This window comes from Anguilla rostrata, chromosome 6, assembly GCF_018555375.3.
Source record: "Anguilla rostrata isolate EN2019 chromosome 6, ASM1855537v3, whole genome shotgun sequence".
Classification (NCBI taxonomy): domain Eukaryota; kingdom Metazoa; phylum Chordata; class Actinopteri; order Anguilliformes; family Anguillidae; genus Anguilla; species Anguilla rostrata.
In genome coordinates, this window is record NC_057938.1 from 2,170,031 (window position 1) to 2,190,020 (window position 19,990).

At 42.2% G+C, this 19,990-nt stretch overlaps 1 protein-coding gene across 1 annotated transcript; it reads left to right on the forward strand.

Moving 5' to 3' along the window:
- The first annotated feature begins 514 nt into the window (after positions 1 to 514).
- Positions 515 to 13,962, forward strand: LOC135257902 (uncharacterized). Its single transcript, XM_064341115.1, is given in 15 exon segments — positions 515 to 2,081; positions 4,085 to 4,180; positions 4,266 to 4,496; positions 5,625 to 5,647; positions 6,109 to 6,224; positions 6,641 to 7,155; positions 7,464 to 7,475; positions 7,816 to 7,823; positions 7,939 to 7,941; positions 8,525 to 8,930; positions 10,813 to 10,908; positions 10,994 to 11,224; positions 11,360 to 11,382; positions 11,885 to 12,003; positions 13,214 to 13,962. Coding segments are annotated over 15 exon segments (2,811 nt in total). The 5' UTR covers positions 515 to 1,676; the 3' UTR covers positions 13,741 to 13,962.
- The last annotated feature ends 6,028 nt before the right edge of the window (positions 13,963 to 19,990 follow it).

Genomic DNA, 19,990 nt, shown 5'->3' on the forward strand with positions numbered 1-19,990 from the left:
CTCTGTGAGTGACAGAATGGACGCCTCAGAGCCGGGGAGAAAGAAGTTATAGTCAGGGGAGAATGAAGTGAGGCAGCAGCCATCGAATGGAGAATCCCAGGTCTGGACGAACTTTTACACGGTTTTTAATCGAGCTGCAGACGAAAGTGTGGGGTTCGTAAAATGCGAATTCTGTGATGCCCTGCTTAAGTATGGGAGCCGTGAAACAGGAGCATCAGCGTTATGACAGTATAATGCACAAGCCTGCCGCTGTGCACCATCAACTGATCTGATCCAGACATCAATCACACCTTTTCTGAACAGAACTTCAGCGATACCCCAAACCACGGCGTGTCTACTGTACTGATGCACTTATTAAAAGTCAGGGTCAAACCAAATTCAGCTTCCAAAATTTTGCAACACGCGGCCTCTGGTCAGACTCAGGCTGAATATAATGTGGGCTGATGTTGGGTCAGGCTGAAGTTTTTGGACACGTTTCAAGCTCTAGCCTGACAGTGAGGGAAATGTCTGTGGTCATACTCACTCTGTCCACAAGATGGCGTCTCAGGCTGTGCTGAGGTGTTGGATGAAGCCCTGGCTCTTCCAGGTTGAGTGAGAGTTTTTCGTTTTTTTTAGTTTAGTTTATTTATTTGACGATTCACTTTAAAAGGACAATTACATGGTTGCAAACACCGATGTACATGCACAATTAAAAGAGTATCAATGATAACGCAAAAAGTCACAAGACTTATTTCCATTGTGGTCCTTGCTATACCAAACTTCTGCAACTTCTGCTGCAAAACTGTCAAGGTTTGTGAAAGAAATCAGCAGTGTCCATTTGCTGGGGTGCAAGAAATAGCAAAAACCGCTTCAACCCAATCGTGCCATCGTGCGAGGAAGGCGTGATTTGTCTTGATTTAAACCAGTTAGGACGTAGCTTTTTCCACCCCAATGCTGAAATTTACATTGACAAGTGAGCCGCTTTAAGAAGTGGCTTTCTGTGTACTGTTTCTGTAAAAGTTAGTATTTTCTTCTTTGTATGATTTGTCTGGGATTTGCTCGGCCAAAGATACAAAAGTACAAGAGGCATTGACTGTCCAGCGCAGCAGCAAACGTTTCAGTCACGTGCTTTCATCAGTGCTAGACCACCTGTTCTACAGCACAACTCTCTCTTTGCTTTGAGTCAGGATTTATAAAGAGGAATGGATTGTGGACGCAAACTCTGGATCTTTGTTTGAATCATGTACGGGAGGGCGTGTGCTTGCCATTAGCTGGAGAATTAGATTCCATTTGGACTAACAGGTCAGAGAGCTGACTGAACCAGTAAGAACCGGGCTGGTGTAGAACTGCTGGCAGATCAGCCAATCAAACATCAGTGGTACAATGCTGCCCTTTGCAGGAAGTGCTGTTTCTGACAATCTGGCGTGTCTAACAGGAAGAGGGAAGTATAGTTTCTCACTGGTGGAAGATTTAGTTACATCAGGGACCTTTTAATACGATTTCAATCTATATTTTTCAGAAATACAGGATTTTCTGATAACATAGAGAGAGAAAAAATACCAAGACGAAGAGAGATTTGAGTCTAATTTTAAATACAGTCCTTAGCTTCAGTTTCCTGTGACAGCAGTAAGTAAAAGTGAAACTAAACTACAGATTAAGCAGAAGCCATTACTGAGCTCTGAACAGACTGAGACAGAATGGCATCTGGATCTTCTCTGCTGGAAGAGGAACTCTCCTGTCTTGTGTGCTCTGAAATCTTCAGGGATCCTGTTGTCCTGAGTTGCAGTCACATCTTCTGCAAGGCCTGTCTGCAGCAGTACTGGGAACAGAAGGGATCTCAGGAGTGCCCAGTTTGCAGGAGAAGATCTTCGAAGGGACTACCTCCCTGTAACCTGTCTCTGAGCAATATCTGTGAGGCGTTCTTAAAGGAGAGAAGTCAGAGAGCTAAAGCAGGATCTGAAGTGCTCTGCAGTCTGCACAGTGAGAAACTCAAACTCTTCTGTTTGGAGGATCAAATACCCGTCTGCCTTGTCTGCCAAACTTCAAAAAAACATGAAAACCACAAAATGCGACCAGTTCAGGAGGCTGCCGAAGAGTATAAGGTAATTGTCAGATAACATATTTCACATTTTACCTAATTTTGTTTGGCTTGTATGAATATAATACAATGAAAATTATTGGGATTTAATAAAAGAACTGTATAAAGTGACCCTAGTTCTCAGGCATGACTGCAGTTTGAGCTCCATACTATGTGTCACATGACTAACAGAGCGAGGCAAGAGGCGGGCCAAGGTCAGCGTCAGACGTCAATCAGTAGTGGAACTTTTTTTTCTCTGGGAGTTCACTGATTTTTACATGGGTCTAGATGGCGGTGTTATATTTGAAGTTGTAAAATATCAGTTATGGACGCCATGTACTATCTATTTCTAGAAGGATGCTCTGTGTTACTCAATTTCTGGAAATTTCTGTGTCTGTCTCAGAGCGTTTCTCTTGTTCCCTCCGAACGGCCTCACATGTCAGATGCTCTTCAGAGCTTGCATGTTTATGAAAGCCTTTGTTATATTCAACAGCATGCTTCCAACTGCAATGTCTCTTCATTTTAAAGGTTGAATCAGCATTTGCACACGATTTGAATTTCCCACGAGGGAAACTTAAACTGCATCTGCTTTTACTGTGTATTCCAGTCAGTCTCTCCCGTGATACCAGTCACTCACAAAAGAGCATTTTCCCCCTTAACAAAGTGGTTTAGGTACTTGTCCTCTTTCACCTGTTCAGGTTTTTCTCTACTAAAATCCTCTGGTGGAGTTTGCAGTGGAGGGTCTGGTCCAAATGTAGTGCTTCTGGAATCTGATGTGCTACTGCTAGCTAGTGAAGCTGGAGGGGAGCTGATGTCATTAGTTGAATTAGCTAGATCGAGTAGCATAGCAAGACCAGCAGTGTCACTGACTTCATTTGAGGTTGTAGATCCAGATGCTGTAGCTTTGGCACGTATCGGTGGTTCTGAGTGTGAATGGGTAGATCCAATAAATTCTGAATTATGTCCTGTTGTGGATGGGGCAGGTAGAGCTTTGAGCCATTTTCTAACATCCATTTTGCAAAGTAAACGCTGCCAACGCTCAAATTAACCCTTAAACTGACGAGGCCTGTAAAATGTGAGTAGGGGAGGGGGTTGCCAGATCAGGATTTCATGTATTTTTAACCACTGAATTTCAACGCGCATTTGATGATTAATTGTCAATTAATTATTTTTTTATTGCCTTTAAAAAAAAATTTATTTCTGGATTAATTCCAATTATATACTTTTAATGCACTGTGTTCCCTGGGGTAATGCATTTTGTTCTTTTTTTACACCCTGTAATGAGATGAATAACAATAAACACAACTTTAACTTAATCTTTTGACTTTAATAAAGTGACTGTAGTTAAAATGATAGCTACAGTCCTGGCACAGATTATGGACAGACTGTATTTATAAACAGATTTTGACAATTAATGCAATATTTTGCAACAAGTTCACTTTTTGGCATAATAAATGTTGTGTGTAATAAATGTAATATTAACATAGAACAAAAATGAAGAAATGATTAGCAATTGTGTAAAACAAATCATCATTACACCTTCCCTTATGTATGATTTAATGTCTGCATAATTGAGTATTATAATTTCTCTTAGTTGGAAATGTTATAACCAGCTCAAACACTTATTTTGTTGTCCAGTATTTTTCTACATAAAATTATTACGTTCATTTTACATTTACATTACAGGCATCTTATCCAGAGCAACGTACAACAAAGTGCATAACCGTACCTAGGGACAAGTGTGTTGAAAACCCTAGAGGGAAGTACAGTTCCAAGTGAAGGGAACAACCGCGTAGTTTAACTTGGACCCTGTAGGTTAATCTGTTGAACACAAACAAAAGCAGCAACAAAGCAGTCTATGCAAATAATACAAGCATTAATTAAACAAGTAGGCATGAGGCATTCATGCAATGAAATCTATCATTTTTGGCTTGTATACTTTCTGCTCTTGTGCTGTCTGTGTAGGCAGTGAAGTTTACTCTCAGTCTGTGTTCTCAGTAAAGTGTGGACTCTGTCATTTATTTCCAGGAGAAACTCAGGACTGCACTGGATCCACTGCAGGAGAAGCTTAAAGCCTTTAATGCTGTGAAACTAGTCTGTGATCAAACAGCAGAGCACATCAAGGTACTGTACTGAAGCCTTTAAATCACAGTGTTGATAATGCAGCACTGGATTGTACTGAAATGATGGTGAATAATGTTTATTCCAGAGTCAGGCCCAGCACACAGAGAGACAGATAAAGATGGAGTTTGAGAAACTTCAGCAGTTCTTAAAAGATGAAGAGGCAGCCAGGATTGCTGCTCTGAGGGAGGAAGAGGAGCGGAAGAGTCTGATGATGAAGGAGAAGATTGAGAAGATGACAGAAGAGATATCATCCCTTTCAGAACAAATCAAAGCCATAGAACAGGAGCTGGGGGCTGAAGACATCTCATTCCTGCAGGTAAGTCATGTGCCATAATCACACATAAAACATATTTATCAATATACACTCCTAGGCAAAATAATGGGCCAAGCACAAAATAGCGAAATATTAAACTTTTAATGGTTTGAACAACAAATCATTGGTCAGGAAATTAGCAAGAATTAAACAAATAGATAAAGTAACTTAGTATGAGATAGCTTTTCCCTTTGATTTCTTTAAATGTTTAAGCCTTGTGGGTAAACTTGCAGACAGCTTTTTACAGAAAGAAGAGTCAATGTTGTTTCATTCAATGTTGATGGCTTCAAACAGTTGATGAGTAGTTGAAAAATATTTCCCGGTTAGTTTGTTTTCTGAAGTCTTGAATTCTGCTGTCAGTTTTTGTAAGCTTTTTTCATGTCTTTGAGAACTGTTGTTTCAAAGCGTTGACCAATTCTCTTAATAGCTGATAGAAAAATAGGGATTTCCTCTGCCTTTAGGGTCTTGTAAATTTCAGAATAGCTACAGCTGGCCTGACAAAGCCCAGCTATGCGGTTTCTGACAGCAACCTCTGCATGATATTTTGCATTTTTTGGAGCAGATTATCTTGCTCCTTTAATGTGGGTCTCACAACACTGCATGCTGTAGATCTCTCTCTGCTCTATCAATCCTGGTTCCATTCAAGAGCTTGTTATCAGGCCCTTGATGGGCTGCATCAGGTGTGGCAGATAACCAAGTAATGACTAATCTTTTAAGAAAAAAAACTTCCCAGTAGATATTTTTGGAACATTTTGTACACCCAGCCATGTGTTAGTTTGAATTTTACATCAAACATTTTAATCATTATCATGATTTTACCTTTGCGTACAAGAAGACTATATAAGTGAATTTCCCTGTTTCTAGCTTTTCCCCAAACAGTTCACTGCAGCAAAAGTGGCAAATGTGGCAAATGGTGGCACTGGTGGTCTCAGGAGTGCATTTGTTTAATTCTTAATAATTTCCTGACCAATGAGTTGTTGTTAAGAGCATTAAAAGCTTAATATTTTGCCATTTTGGGCTTGGCCAATTTTTTTGCCCAGGTGTGTACTCATATTGGAACATATTGCATTGATACAGTTTTAATAGTCTGCGTATTGATTATAGTGATAAACTCTTATTCACTTATTTCAGAGCTACAAAGACGTGGAGAAACGGTATGTAAACTCCTGCCTTTTTCTCGATTCAATCTTTTAATCCTCTCTTCAGTATAAATATGAGGGGTAGATCACAAGTACTGTAGCATTTCATGAATAATGAGTGAAATGGGACCAGATGGAAAAATTATTAAAAGAATGTTACATTCATACCTAAATTAGTTATCTGATTTAATTATGCAATGGTTGTCTGTGTATCATGTTAATTATAATGATAAACATCATTATAATCATCGTACAAATAAGGGGTAAAAAATGTACTTTTCCCCGCATGCTCCTGTGTGTGTCCCTCAGTGGGGTCGGGCTGCTTCATATCTGGCAGCCAGTGGGGCTGTGTGGCAGAACGCTGGGAGGGATGGAACCATTTTCTTATAGAATGAAGATCTGATGTTGCTACTGATGATCTTCTATCATAATGAAGCCAAGCCCACAGTACAAGTGACTCCTGAATATTATTGCAGAGCCCAGTGCACACTGGGGGATCCAGAGGTCTCAGGAGTGCTGATTGATGTGGCCAAGCACCTGGGCAATCTGAAGTACAGAGTGTGGGAGAAGATGCTGGGGACTGTTCAATACAGTGAGTACTGGGGGCAGGGAGCTCCACATTGCCACTGTACAGGGAGAATCTTCAGCATCCTTTCCACAAGCTGATGAAGCCAGTCAGAGTCATATTGGTCCTGTCTGTGTAAGAGCCCTGGAGTCAAGAGACTGAGCACCAGTCCTTAATCTCACTGATTCTCATAATAAAAATGCTGCTTTAAGAGTGATAATGTATTTTAGGCGAAGAGCAGGCTTGGCACCCTCTTACAATGATTATGCAACATGGAAGTTATTAATATATTATTAGCTTGTAGTTCTGGTGCTTCTCTCCCACGTGTCTGAGACTATAATGGTAGCTTTTTAAAACCCAGTTTATATCATTATGAGCCCATTGTTTTTGATGGTTTTCCTTTGTGCAGAACAGTGCTGACGTCTCATTCTCTGTCCCTTCAGCTCCTGTGATTCTGGACCCAAACACAGCACATCCTGAGCTCTTACTGTCTGAGGATCTGACCAGTGTGAGACGCAGTGATGAGAGACAGCAGGTTCCTGATAATCCAGAGAGATTTGATGGGGAGCAGTGTGTGCTGGGCTCTGAGGGATTCAGCTCAGGGAGACACTGCTGGGATGTAGACCTGGGGGATGGAGTTTACTGCGTGGTGGGTGTGGCTGAAGAGTCCATCAGCAGGAAAGGGGTTTTGGATCTGAGCCCAGCAGGAGGACTGTGGGGTATACTGCGGCGCTCTCGGCGTTATGAAGCCCTGACCTCCCCACCTACAGCCCTCACTGTGCGGAGGAAACTCCAGAGGGTCAGAGTGCAGCTGGACTGGGACAGGGGGGAGGTGTCATTCTCTGACCCCAGTACCAACACTCCTCTCTACACTTTTAAACACTCCTTCACTGGGAGAGTGTTTCTGTTCTTCCTTCCTGGTTCTCTGCAGATCTGTCCACTGAAGGTGAAGGTGTCTGTAAGAGTGGAATAGTGCTGTGGTTTGTGGGCATGGATCAGGTGAACAGACTGCTTCTTTCACTTTGACAAGATTAATAAGCATATTTGCAGATAAAAATGTATTTTGCAATATTTTATTTAATCATTTAAACAATAAAGATCCATGTCTGCAGCAGTTCATGATAAATGTATCTTTGTAACCGCAAGATATCAATGTTGCAGCTATGCATTGGCTTGTGTGTAATCAGTTGAATTGTAATAAATGCACCAGTGGAATCACTCCAGAGTGCTGCTCTTTTCCTGACCCGTCACCAGTGTGTCTCCCAGGTGTGTGATGAGGTAAGTCTCTCTCTCCAGTGCAGTATGAACACAGACAGAGGCAAACACACCCCTCATAGGTTTATGAAACCCATCGACCCATAGCAGAGGAGCTTCAGCTCACCACAGTACCCTGAGTACAGAGGAGAGACTGAGTCTCAGAGCACTGCAGGGAGATCAGAGCTTTTCACTGCTTACCTGCATCATGGACCAGCACTGCATGGTTACTGATGGTACACATTACAGAAAGAATACAGCTCAAATTCATCTTGGTCTGGAAATGCTGTTAGCCAGGTGCTGTAGCTCTTTGACTCAGAGAAGTCTGATTCCTCCCCTGTGGTCACTCTTCTGTTTGAATCAGACACTCTGGCAAGCTGTGAAAGGGCCCTGGAAGTGCTGGCCAATCAGCTGCACACAGACCTCAGCTGCACAATGCTGCCCCCTGCTGGATCCCCTCACTCTGCAGCTCTGGTGTGTCCAACAGGAAGTGGGAAGCAGTTCTCACAAGCTGATTGCAGCACTTTGAGTGTGAATAGAAAAAGTGGTTCATTATGCAGCTATTTTAAAAATCTGCGTGCGGCAACTCTCAAACTGAACTGACGAAGAAACGACAGCCAAAGTTCAGTGTCAGGGAGAATTCCTGTTCACTGTAGCCTGTGTGAAAACTAAAACTACCACCTTATTTGGTTAAAAAATAAATTCTAATCAAATCGATGCATTAAAAAGAATTGAGACCAACTACACGCTGCATTTCAAACATTTCACGAATTCAAACTTTGGTTTGCCGTGTGGATTCAGGATTGCACCTGGCTGTACAGGCAGGCTGCTTACCCTCATATTTAACATTAAGGACAAAAACGAAAACATGAATAAATAGAAAATTGTGGAGCGGGGGAGGGGTAGGAAACCTGGAAATAGTGTGATTTTATCTGAAGAGAAAACCTGTTTTGCCTGTAGTTCATACCTACCTACTCTTATCTGTAAATCCCTCCCCTGGATCTGGGGGTAACTCTCTATTAAGATTTTTAGTTCTATTAGTTGGCTTAAGACGTGCTCTAGCTCTGAGACAGAATGGCGTCTGGATCTTCTCCCCTGGAAGAGGAGCTCTCCTGTCCTGTGTGCTCTGAAATCTTCAGGGATCCTGTTCTTCTGAATTGCAGTCACAGCTTCTGTAAGGCCTGTCTGCAGCAGTACTGGGAACAGAAGGGATCTCAGGAGTGCCCAGTGTGCCGGAGAAGATCTTCTATGGATCCACCTCCCTATAACCTGTCTCTGAGGAATGCCTGTGAGGCATTCTTAAAGGAGAGAAGTCAGAGAGCTAAAGCAGGATCTGAAGTGCTCTGCAGTCTGCACAGTCAGACACTCACAATCTTCTGTTTGGAGGATCAAATACCCGTCTGCCTTGTCTGCCAAACTTCAAGAAAACATGAAAACCACAAAATGCGACCAGTTCAGGAGGCTGCAGAAGAGTATAAGGTAATTGTCAGACATATTTCCCATTTTACCTTATTTATTTAGGCTTGTAAGAATTTAAAATTTAAAATTTTTTAAATTTACACATAGTATAAAATTGTGTATGCTTTAATCTTTTCTATTGTAAATTCACTGGGATTAAAAATAATTGAGATTTAATAAAAGAACTGCATAAAGTGACCTTTGTTCTCAGTCATGGCTGCAGTTTGAGCTCCATACTATGTGTCACATGACTAACAGAGAGAGGCAAGAGGGCGGGGCAAAGCCAGCATCAGACGTCCATCAGTGGAGGAACTTTTTTTTCACTGGGAAGGCACTGATTTTTACATGGGTCTTAATGACAGTGTTATATTTGAAGTTCCAAAATATCAGTTATGGATGCCATGCACTATCTATTTCTAGAAGGCTGCTCTGTGTTAATCAATTTCTGGAAGTTTCTGTGTCTGTCTCAGAGCGTTTCTCTTGTTCCCTCCGAACGGCCTCACATGTCAGATGCTCTTTAGAGCTTGCATGTTTATGAAAGCCTTGGTTATATTCAACAGCATGCTTCCAACTGCAATGTCCCTTCATTTTAAAGATTGAATCAACATTTGCACACAATTTGAATTTCCCACAAGGGAAACATAATCTACATCTGCTTTTACTGTGTATTCCAGTCAGTCTCTCCTGTGCCACCAGTCACTTACAAAAGAGCATTTTCCCACTAAAAATGAGGCTTAGATACTTGTCCTCTTTCACCTGGTCAGGTTTTTCTCTACTAAAATCCTCTGGTGGAGTTTGCAGTGGAGGGTCTGGTCCAAATGTAGTGCTGCTGGAACCTGATGTGCTCCTGCTAGCTAGTGAAGCTGGAGGGGAGCTGATGTCATTAGCTGAATTAGCTGGATCGAGTAGCATAGCAAGACCAGCAGTGCCACTGACTTCATTTGGGGTTGTAGATCCAGATGCTGTAGCTTTGGCACGTATTGGTGGTTCTGAGTGTGAATGGGTAGATCCAGTAAATTCTGAATTATGTCCTGTTGTGGATGGGGCAGGTAGAGCTTTGAGCTGTTTTATAACATCCATTTTGCAAAGTAAACGCTGCCAACGCTCAAATTAACCCTTAAACTGACAAGGCCAGTGAAATCTGAGTAGGGGAGCGGGTTGCCAGTTCAGGATTTAATGTATTTTTATCTACTAGTTTTGAATGCACGTTTTTATGCATTTTTAACCATATGATTTCATGCATATTTACAGGAATGATGATTAATTGTCCATTAAGTATTGTTCAGTGCCTTTTTTCTTTGCTATTTTTTTCATTGCTGGATTCATTCTAATTTTTAATTGTTTATGGCTGTTCTTATACTGCACTGTGGTCCCTGGGCTAATTAATTTTCTTCTTTTTCTTACACCCATCTGTAATGAGATGAATAACAATAAACAAAACTTTAACAATATTTTCATTTCAATTAAGTGACTGTAATTAAAATGATAGCTGCAGTCCTGGCACAGATTATGGATAGACTGCATTTATAAAATGATTTTGACAATTAATGCAATATTGTGTGACTACTTCTCTTTTTGGCACAATAAATGTTGTGTGTAATAAATGTAATATCAACATAGAACAAAAATTAAGAAATGATAAGCATTTATGTAAAACAGATGATAATGACACTTTTCTATATGTATTACTTAATTCCTGCATAATTGAGCATTCTAATGTATCCTACTTGCAAATTGTATAACAAGCTCAAACACATGTTTAGTTGCCAGTATTTCTTTACATAAAATTATCACATTCATGCAGTGAAAACCTGCCTGTATACTATATGCTTTTGTGCTGTCTGTGTAGGCTGTGTTTACTATCAGTCTGTGTCCTCAGTAAAGTGTGGTCATTTATTTCCAGGAGAAACTCAGGACTGCACTGGCTCCACTGCAGGAGAAGCTAAAAGCCTTTAATACAGTGAAACTAATCTGTGATCAAACAGCAGAGCACATCAAGGTACTGTACTGAAGCCTTTAAATCACAGTGTTGAAAATGCAGCTTGTGATTGTGCTGAAATGATGGTGAATAATGTTTATTCCAGAGCCAGGCCCAGCACACAGAGAGACAGATAAAGGTGGAGTTTGAGAAACTTCAGCAGTTCCTAAAAGATGAAGAGGCAGCCAGGATCACTGCACTGAGGGAGGAAGAGATGCAGAAGAGTCAGATGATGAAGGAGAAGATTGAGAAGATGACAGAAGAGATATCATCCCTTTCAGAACAAATCAGAGCCATAGAACAGGAGCTGGGAGCTGAAGACGTCTCATTCCTGCAGGTAAATCCTATGTCATAATCACACATAAAACATGTTTATCAATTTATCAAATGGGAATATATTACATTGATACAGTTTTTTATTGTCTAAGTATTGGTTATAGTGATAAAAACCAACTTTTATTAATTTTTTCAGAGTTACAAAGATGTGGAGAAACGGTATGTGAACTCCAGCCTTTCTCTCTTTTCAATCTTTTAATCTCCTCTTCCTTTCTCTCTGCAGTTAAAATGTGAGTGGTATTTTATTTTTAGTTTTAAGTACTGTAGCATTTCATCAATGATGAGTAAAATCGGACCAGATGGAAGAAAATGTTACATTCATACCTAAATTAGTAAACATATGAACTTATGAAATGATTATAATTATATTATGTTAATCATAATGATTAACATCATAAAAACTATTATGACCATTATACAGATAACAGGTCGTCAGTGAATAGAATATGGATTCCCCCCACCCCCCCATGCTCCTGTGAGTGTGTGTCCCTCAGTGGGGTCGGGCTGCTTCATATCTGGCAGCCAGTGGGGCTGTGTGGCAGAACGCTGGGAGGGATGAAGCCATTTTCTTATAGAATGAAGATCTGATGTTGCTGCTGATGAAATTTTATGGTAATGAAGCCAAGCCCACTGTACAAGTGACTCCTGAATATTATTGCAGAGCCCAGTGCACACTGGCGGATCCAGAGAAGGTCTCAGGAGCGCTGATTGATGTGGCCAAGCACCTGGGCAATCTGAAGTACAGAGTGTGGGAGAAGATGCTGGGGACTGTTCAATATAGTGAGTACTGGGGGCAGGGAGCTCCACATTGTCACTGTACAGGGGGAATCTTCAGCATCCTTTCCACAAGCTGATAAAGCCAGCCAGAGTCATATTGGTCCTGCCTGTGTAAGAGCCCTGTGCAAGCAGTAAATCTGAAAGAAATATGTCAAAGAAGGAGTTTGGCTTAGGTGTGCAGAGCCAAATAAGCATGTTGTGGCAAGGTTATTCCCAGTGAGAAATTGCAAAAAGGCTTAATATTTCCAGGTGCAGTGTTCAGTACACACTCAGCAAGGTCCAGCTGATGGCCAGTAATGTTAACAGGAGAAGACCAGGAAGTTCAGGAGGCAGTAGACAAATATCTTGTGGTCTCTAGCAAAAGAAACATTCTTGTCACAATGTTTACTTGTCCCCACACATCTAAGCCTAACTCTTTCTTTTCCATATTGCTTGAAATGCTGGTGCGTATTTTACTTGCACTACTACAGCAACGAAGGAGTTAGGCTTAGATGTGCGGGGCTTACTGGCACTACAGGCTATGGGTGTTAGGCTCTCCCACCCCTCCACCTGCTTCGCAATGTTCAGCAGAGTAAATGGTAAATGGACTGCATTTATATAGCGCTTTTATCCAAAGCGCTTTACAATTGATGCCTCTCATTCGCCAGAGCGGTTAGGGGTTAGGTGTCTTGCTCAAGGACACTTTCGACACGCCCAGGGCGGGGTTTGAACCGGCAACCCTCCGACTGCCAGACAATCGGTCTTACCTCCTGAGCTATGTCGCCCCTTAGAATAACCAGCATGGCAAGGTATATCCGTATAAGAAATAGGATTTATTTCTGCAGAAAGAGTTCAGTATCTACACACAACAAGATGCAGACGCCTGAACTGAAGAAAACAGGGGTAGTCCCTGCTTTTATAAGCAACAATTTTAAAAAGTGTTGTCTAAGATTATTTGGAAGCCAACTTTTTAAGTTATTGTTGGTAGAAATAGCAAACAATATTTGTACTTTGGTTTGTTATTCATTAAATGTGCATATATTAAATACGTTCTTCTTCACCTAGCCGAAAACAATGGTGGCCTGATACTTTTGGCCTTTACTGTGTATTTGAGGCTCTAATGGTTCCCTATACTGGTTTTGTAAAACTCATTTTATATCATTAGGAGCCCATTGTATCTGACGGTTTCCCTTTGTGCAGATCAGTGCTGACGTCTCATTCTCTGTCCCTTCAGCTCCTGTGACTCTGGACCCAAACACAGCACATCCCATCCTCTCACTGTCTGAGGATCTGACCAGTGTGAGATACAGTGGTGAGAGTCAGCAGGTTCCTGATAATCCAGAGAGATTTGATGGGTGGTAGTGGTGTGTGCTGGGCTCTGAGGGATTCAGCTCAGGGAGACACTGCTGGGATGTAGAAGTGGGGGGTGAAGGTTTCTGGGTGGTGGGTGTGGCTAAAGAGTCCGTCAGCAGGAAAGGGTTTATGGATCTGAGCTCAGCAGGAGGAGTGTGGGGTATAGGGCTGCTGACAGGGGAATACAAAGCCCTGACTTCCCCACGTACAGCCCTCACTGTGCAGAGGAAACTCCAGAGGGTCAGAGTGCAGCTGGACTGGGACAGGGGGGAGGTGTCATTCTCTGACCCCAGTGACAACACTCCTCTCTACATTTTTAAACTCTCCTTCACTGAAAGAGTGTTTCCATTCTTCTGGCCTGGTCCTCTGCGGATCTGTCCACTGAAGGTGTCTGTAAGAGTGGAATAGTGCTGTGGTTTGTGGGCAAGGATCAAGTGAACAGGCTGCTTCTTTCACTTTGATTAATGAGATAAAAATATCTATTACGATGTTTTCTTTAATTATTTTAAAAATAATGATCCGTGTTTGCAGCAGTTCATGATGAATGTCCCTTTGTAACCTCATGATGTCAATGTTGGAACTGGTTTGTGTGTAATCAGTTGAGGTGTAATAAATGCACCAGTGGAATCACTCCAGAGTGCTGCTCTTTTCCTGACCCGTCACCAGTGTGTCTCCCAGGTGTGTGATGAGGTAAGTCTCTCTCTCCAGTGCAGTGTGAACACATACAGAGACAAATTCTCCCCTCATACGCTGGGTTTGGGATCAGTTCAAACTGAATTCAGCAGATCAAGTGAGAGAAGTGGATAAGCCCAGTGCCCCCTGGGTGGTGCTGTGAACTGAGAGTGAGGGAAATGTCTGTGGTCATACCCACTCTGTCCACTCACTCTGGCGACTGAAGCTGCGCTGAGGTGTTGGTTGAAGCCCTGGCTCTACCAGGTGTGTGGAGTGAGAGAGCACTGGGGCTCCTGTCTCACCTGCTACTCTCAGCAGTGGGGCAGTTCGTGGTTTTGTGTGATTTTGTGGCTTGCTTGTGGTTAGAGGATCAGTTATAGAATAATATCACATGTTAGTGTGTGAGAGAGTGTGAGTGTGTGAGTGGGTGAGTGTGTGTGTGTGTGTGTGTGTTTGTGTTTGTGTGTGTGTGTACTCCTTCAGACTGTGACAGGTGTGTGAAACCCATCGACTAGCAGAGGAGCTTCAGCTCACCACAGTACCCTGAGTACTGAGGAGAGACTGAGTCTCAGAGCACTGCAGGGTGATCAGAGCTTTTCACTGCTTACCTGCACCATGGACCAGCACTGCATGGTTACTGATGGTACACACTACGGACAGAAAACAGCTCAAATTCATCTTCATTAACTTAACATAATTAGCCATTTTAATATTATCAGTTTTTAATGAAGATTCTTTTCATTTTAAGGGTGGAAAATTTCTTTATTAAAACTGTGTACTGCACTGAATTCTCAGGCCTTCCATCAGGGCCTCTGGCTCCAGGCACCAACTTCCCAGGGACAAGAAGAAGTTAGAGTGTGTGTCTGTGTCCGTCTGTCTGTCTGTCTGACTGTCCGTCCATTCGTCTGTGTTGGCGCTATTATGTATTTTTTGTTTGTTTTATTTTATCCTTAACTAAAAACACTATGTGACTATAATGTATACACGTGCAGTTCTGATATTGAACACAGGGTGAAGCACTAATGCAGGAAGTGCATTTAACCAAGCTTCTGGTGGTGAGAATCAGGTGTGTAGAACAGGAAGCAAACAGTTTTTGACCGTGTCTTTGTGGCAGTTGTTAGCTTCGCTGGCGTGCTTGCATCTGAATTTGCTGAATGGAAACAGCAACTCTGCTATCTACCTGTGTTATGGTGAGCATGGTTATGCCGAAATGTAAATAAATGGATCGCCGAATCCAAAGACAAACAGCGCACTGGACATTGGTTTATTTTTAGCCCAGAACACGCGTCCGAAACAAGTTCACCCGTCCAGTGGCTTATTTAGGTTTAATAGTTTTATTGAAAGTCATTACAGTCTGTCTGTCTGTCTCTCTCCCTGTCTGTCTCTCTGTCTCTCTTTGTCTGTTTGTCTGTCTCTCTTTGTCTGTCTGTTTATTTCTCAATCTCTGTCTCTCTCTCCCCCCCCCCCCCCACCCCCGCCCCCGCCCCCGCCCTGCGCCATACCTCCTCCTCCCCCCCTGCCCTGCACCATACCTCAGTTGAACTGCGCCAGGCGCCATTTTGCCCTGGACTCTCCACACGTACTCTAGATAAAGACTAAATTATTACTTATGATTTAGAGGCTGTTTCTGTAATGCTGAAGGTTAAAGGTCGACTTGATCCTATTGAGTATTCGTGACATATAATTGGACATAACTACTCATTTTACTAATTCACTAAATTTTACTATATGCTTATGCATGAAGTATTCACCAATAAGATGTAGAATTAGGTATATTATTAGTAAAACACTTTGAGGATTTTTTTGATTATATAAAATCGGGGCTGCCCCTACTTTCTTCAGCTCACAGCCACTCCTCAACAGCACGGTGGACCATAATCCAGCAGGATAGTGAGTATTTCTTTTCTTTACCCCATCGTTAGTATGCTGCTGAGTCCCAACTCACACCTCACTTGGTCACTGAGATTATCCTGAGTGGGGCTGCCTGTGTTGTCAGCACCGCCCCCCACCCCCACCCCCACCCCCACCCCCACCCGGCTGGTTACTGTTCCTAAGTGCTGATGACTCACCTCTTCTGCTCTTGTCATATAAATTAGAGTAAGGCAGCGTCTCCGTCTCTCAGCGATGTGTCACGTGCTGACTGATATCAGAACGCTTGCCCCGTACTTCCCTTTATATTCCCCTCACCTGTGGACTCACCTGTCCCCGGAAATACGCCACTGAAGTCTGTGAGTCCACAGTCCAGGAGTCCAGAGGGCTGTTTGGGGCTGGGTGAGCATCTCGCACTTGGAAGTCTTAGTTACAAACAGGATCTTATAATATGATTTCAAAATACATTTCAGAAAACTAGACATTTCTGAAACTATACTGTAGATGGAAGCGAAATAACCAAAATTGAGAGGACGAACAGAGATATTAAAGTGATCTTTATAAACAGTCCTTCTTAGCTGCAGTTTGTGTAAGAGCAGGAGGTAAGTGAAACTAAGCTACTAGATTCAGCAGAAATCATTACTGAGCTCAGAACAGAGAAAGACAGAATGGCGTCTGGATCTTCTCTCCTGGAAGAGGAGCTCTCCTGTCCTGTGTGCTCTGAAATCTTCAGGGATCCTGTTGTCCTGAGTTGCAGTCACAGCTTCTGTAAGGCCTGTCTGCAGAAGTACTGGGCACAGAAGGGATCTCGGGAGTGCCCAGTGTGCAGGAGAAGATCTTCTAAGGATATACCTCTCTCGAACCGGTCTCTGAGGAGTGCCTGTGAGGCGTTCTTAAAGGAGAGAAGTCAGAGAGCTAAAGCAGGATCTGAAGTGCACTGCAGTCTGCACAGTGAGAAACTCAAACTCTTCTGTTTGGATGATGATGACCCCATTTGTGTTGACTGTTTAAGAGAAAAACACAGAAATCACAACTTCTGTCCAATAGAGGAGGCTGCTCTGAAATATAAGGTAAGTAAATCCTTCTCTTTTCAAAAACTGCAAAGTACAGAACAATACATTCACTAATAATTAACTGACAACCTAAAATTTAAAAGCAAATTAAGTCTGTTAGCAAGGTGAGGATTAATTGAAATATTTTTAATTTTCTGAACCCAGCAGTTTTCACCGTTAACATACTTGTTTGACGTCTGGCTTTCTGAATACCGAACACAGTGCATCAACAGCTAAAACACCTCACTTACCCAACATGTAAAATATATTCATTTGATTCAATTTGGTAATTATCAAAGAAAATAATCAAATTGCCAAATTCATTGATAGGCAAAGCAAACTGTTTGGATTAACCTTTATCAAAATGTACAACTCACACCCAGATGAAAATTAAGAAATGTATTAAATTCCAACAAATATTTACGTCCCAATCTATAGACGAAGTTCAACTACCTTAAAACAATTAACAAAGGCTACAGACATGGATATCACACAAGAAATGAATGAGAGAAGATACCAAACCACAGCTTTTGTCCAAAAGTAATCCAAAATTCTGAAACCAAAAGACAGCAGAATAGTCCAAAGGAACCAGAGATGAAATTTAGAATGGCAGACCTAGATGCAGGACTTAGATGCCCACTTCCAACTGTTACCAACTACTTCCTTCCAAGTTTCCCAAACCTAACTGACTTAATTCAAAGAAAGCCAGAATATTTTTAACCAGTGAAAAAGAGGAGGGGGCATGGACTCACAGATGCACACCTCAGAGAGTAACCCCCCAGGTCCTGCTCTGTCTTATCTCCAGGCTATGCTGGCCGAGCTCTTTGAAGCTTCCTATGGCTGAGAACGACCAAATGGCGAATTACATGTCTGACAGGTCTAGAAGTAATTAAATGATAATAATTTACTTTTGGAAGAACACAATATAATGTTACGACCCCACGGGTCTAGGGGTGCATGGGGTATGTAACTGGATGTTAATATAGCCGGGAGATGTTAATGCTGTATAGATGGTAACAACAATAAATCAAACACAGACAAAGCAGCAACTCAGTGCATGGGTGTTTTACTGTGATAACAAAACAAAAAGGTGCAACAAACTACTACCGGACATACAACATCCCAGACACACACTACCAGGGTCAACGGACGCTGGGTGTTGCCAAAAGAACAAAAAAACAAGCTAGCTAAACCAGAGAGTAAACTAATCTAGTGTATCAAGTACACAAACAAAAGGCCTATCTACTCTAACTAGCAGACTGAAAACACAATTGGTTGGCAATCACCCCTAAGGACTAGTGAATCTATACACAACATAGCCTACGGGCATATGTACAGGAGCCCCCAGTCTTACCTGTCCCAAGCCTTGGAAGTGTACACAAAACAAGACAAGTTCAAGTGAGTGGTTAACATACATAGTCAAATACACAACACAGAGCAAACAGTCAGACATCCATTGTTACAAACAGGTGGGGTTTTTATAGTAGATGTGGCGAGTTCTGATTGGTTGTCCAGGATTTGACACGGAGGGTGGGGCTTGGTGAAGGTGGGACTTGGTGGATGGTGACTGACAGGTGAAGGCAGGGAAGTCCACACAAAAGAAAAACATGGCACGTAACACTTCCCCCCTTAAGAACTAACTTAACACATTTATTTATTTTTTTTAAAGTTAGTTAACACACATGGTAATCTTATACCCCGCTCCATTCTAAAGTACCGAAGTACATAATTACCCCATTTTTTTTTAAACAGGCGTACACACATTGTGACAATTCCCCCTTACCTATACACAGTTAAATACCTGACATGATAGATTTATTTATTTTTAAAACCAAGATACAGTTGTTTTACCGCACTATTACACACAAAATTTATTCAAATGTTTTAATTATTCAAAACTACGAGACAACGTATCAGCCAGTACATTGTCAGTTCCTTTAATATGGTGAATATTTAGATTATATGCTTGTAGAATCAGCGACCAACGCATAAGGCGCTGGTTCTGATTGTACATTCGCGATAAAAACACTAATGGATTATGGTCTGTAAAGACCTCGACAGGGGTAGAACTCGAGCCAATGTACACCTCGAAGAACTGCAAGGCTAATAACAGCGCTAGTGCTTCCTTTTCGATGGTGCTATAATTTATTTGGTGTTTATTAAATTTTCGCGAGAAGAAACTGACGGGGTGATCAATTCCATCTAGATCTTCTTGCAGCAGTACCGCACCAGCTCCTAGAGCGCTTGCATCAACCTCTAACTTAAACGATTGCGCAAGGTCTGGAGCCGCGAGTACAGGCGCACTGCATAGCAAAAGCTTAACAGCCTCAAAAGCTATTTGGCAGTCTGAGGTCCACATAAAAGGTTTCCTAATACTAAGCGCACTCGTTAAGGGTGCCACAACAACCGAGAAGTTCCTACAAAAACTCCGATAATACCCCGCCATCCCGAGGAAACGGCGTAACTCACGCCTACTAGTAGGCGCAGGGAAATCAGCAATGGCAGCAACCTTTGCTTCCAATGGCCGAACTTGGCCATGACCCACTTGCTTGCCCAGGTACGTTACTGTCGCTTTGCCAAACTCACACTTGGCGAGATTCAGAGTTAGCGTTGCTTTGGCCAACCTCTCAAACACACAACGCAGTACGGAAACATGGTCGGCCCAATTATCTGACCTAATCACCAAGTCAACAAATGTCTATGAACTGACTGACAATAAGGCAGATTAAAAATTAATAGTTTGTAACTATAATATCCGAGTAATACCTGGTTACCTGGCATATCGTATCACAGAGAATTGTCAACGCACTGATACGTGTCTCAGTGAACACATTGATTTTACACAAGCTGTGCCCTAAGTCTCCATTCTGGCTCCTCTCTGTCTGATCAGGCGCTCTTGTGCTGTCTGTGTGGGCAGTGAAGTTTACTGTCAGTCTGTGTTTTCAGAAAAGTGTGGACTCTGTCATTTCTTTCCAGGAGAAACTCTGCACTGCACTGGCTCCACTGCAGGAGAAGCTAAAAGCCTTTAATGCAGTGAAACTAGTCTGTGATCAAACAGCAGAGCA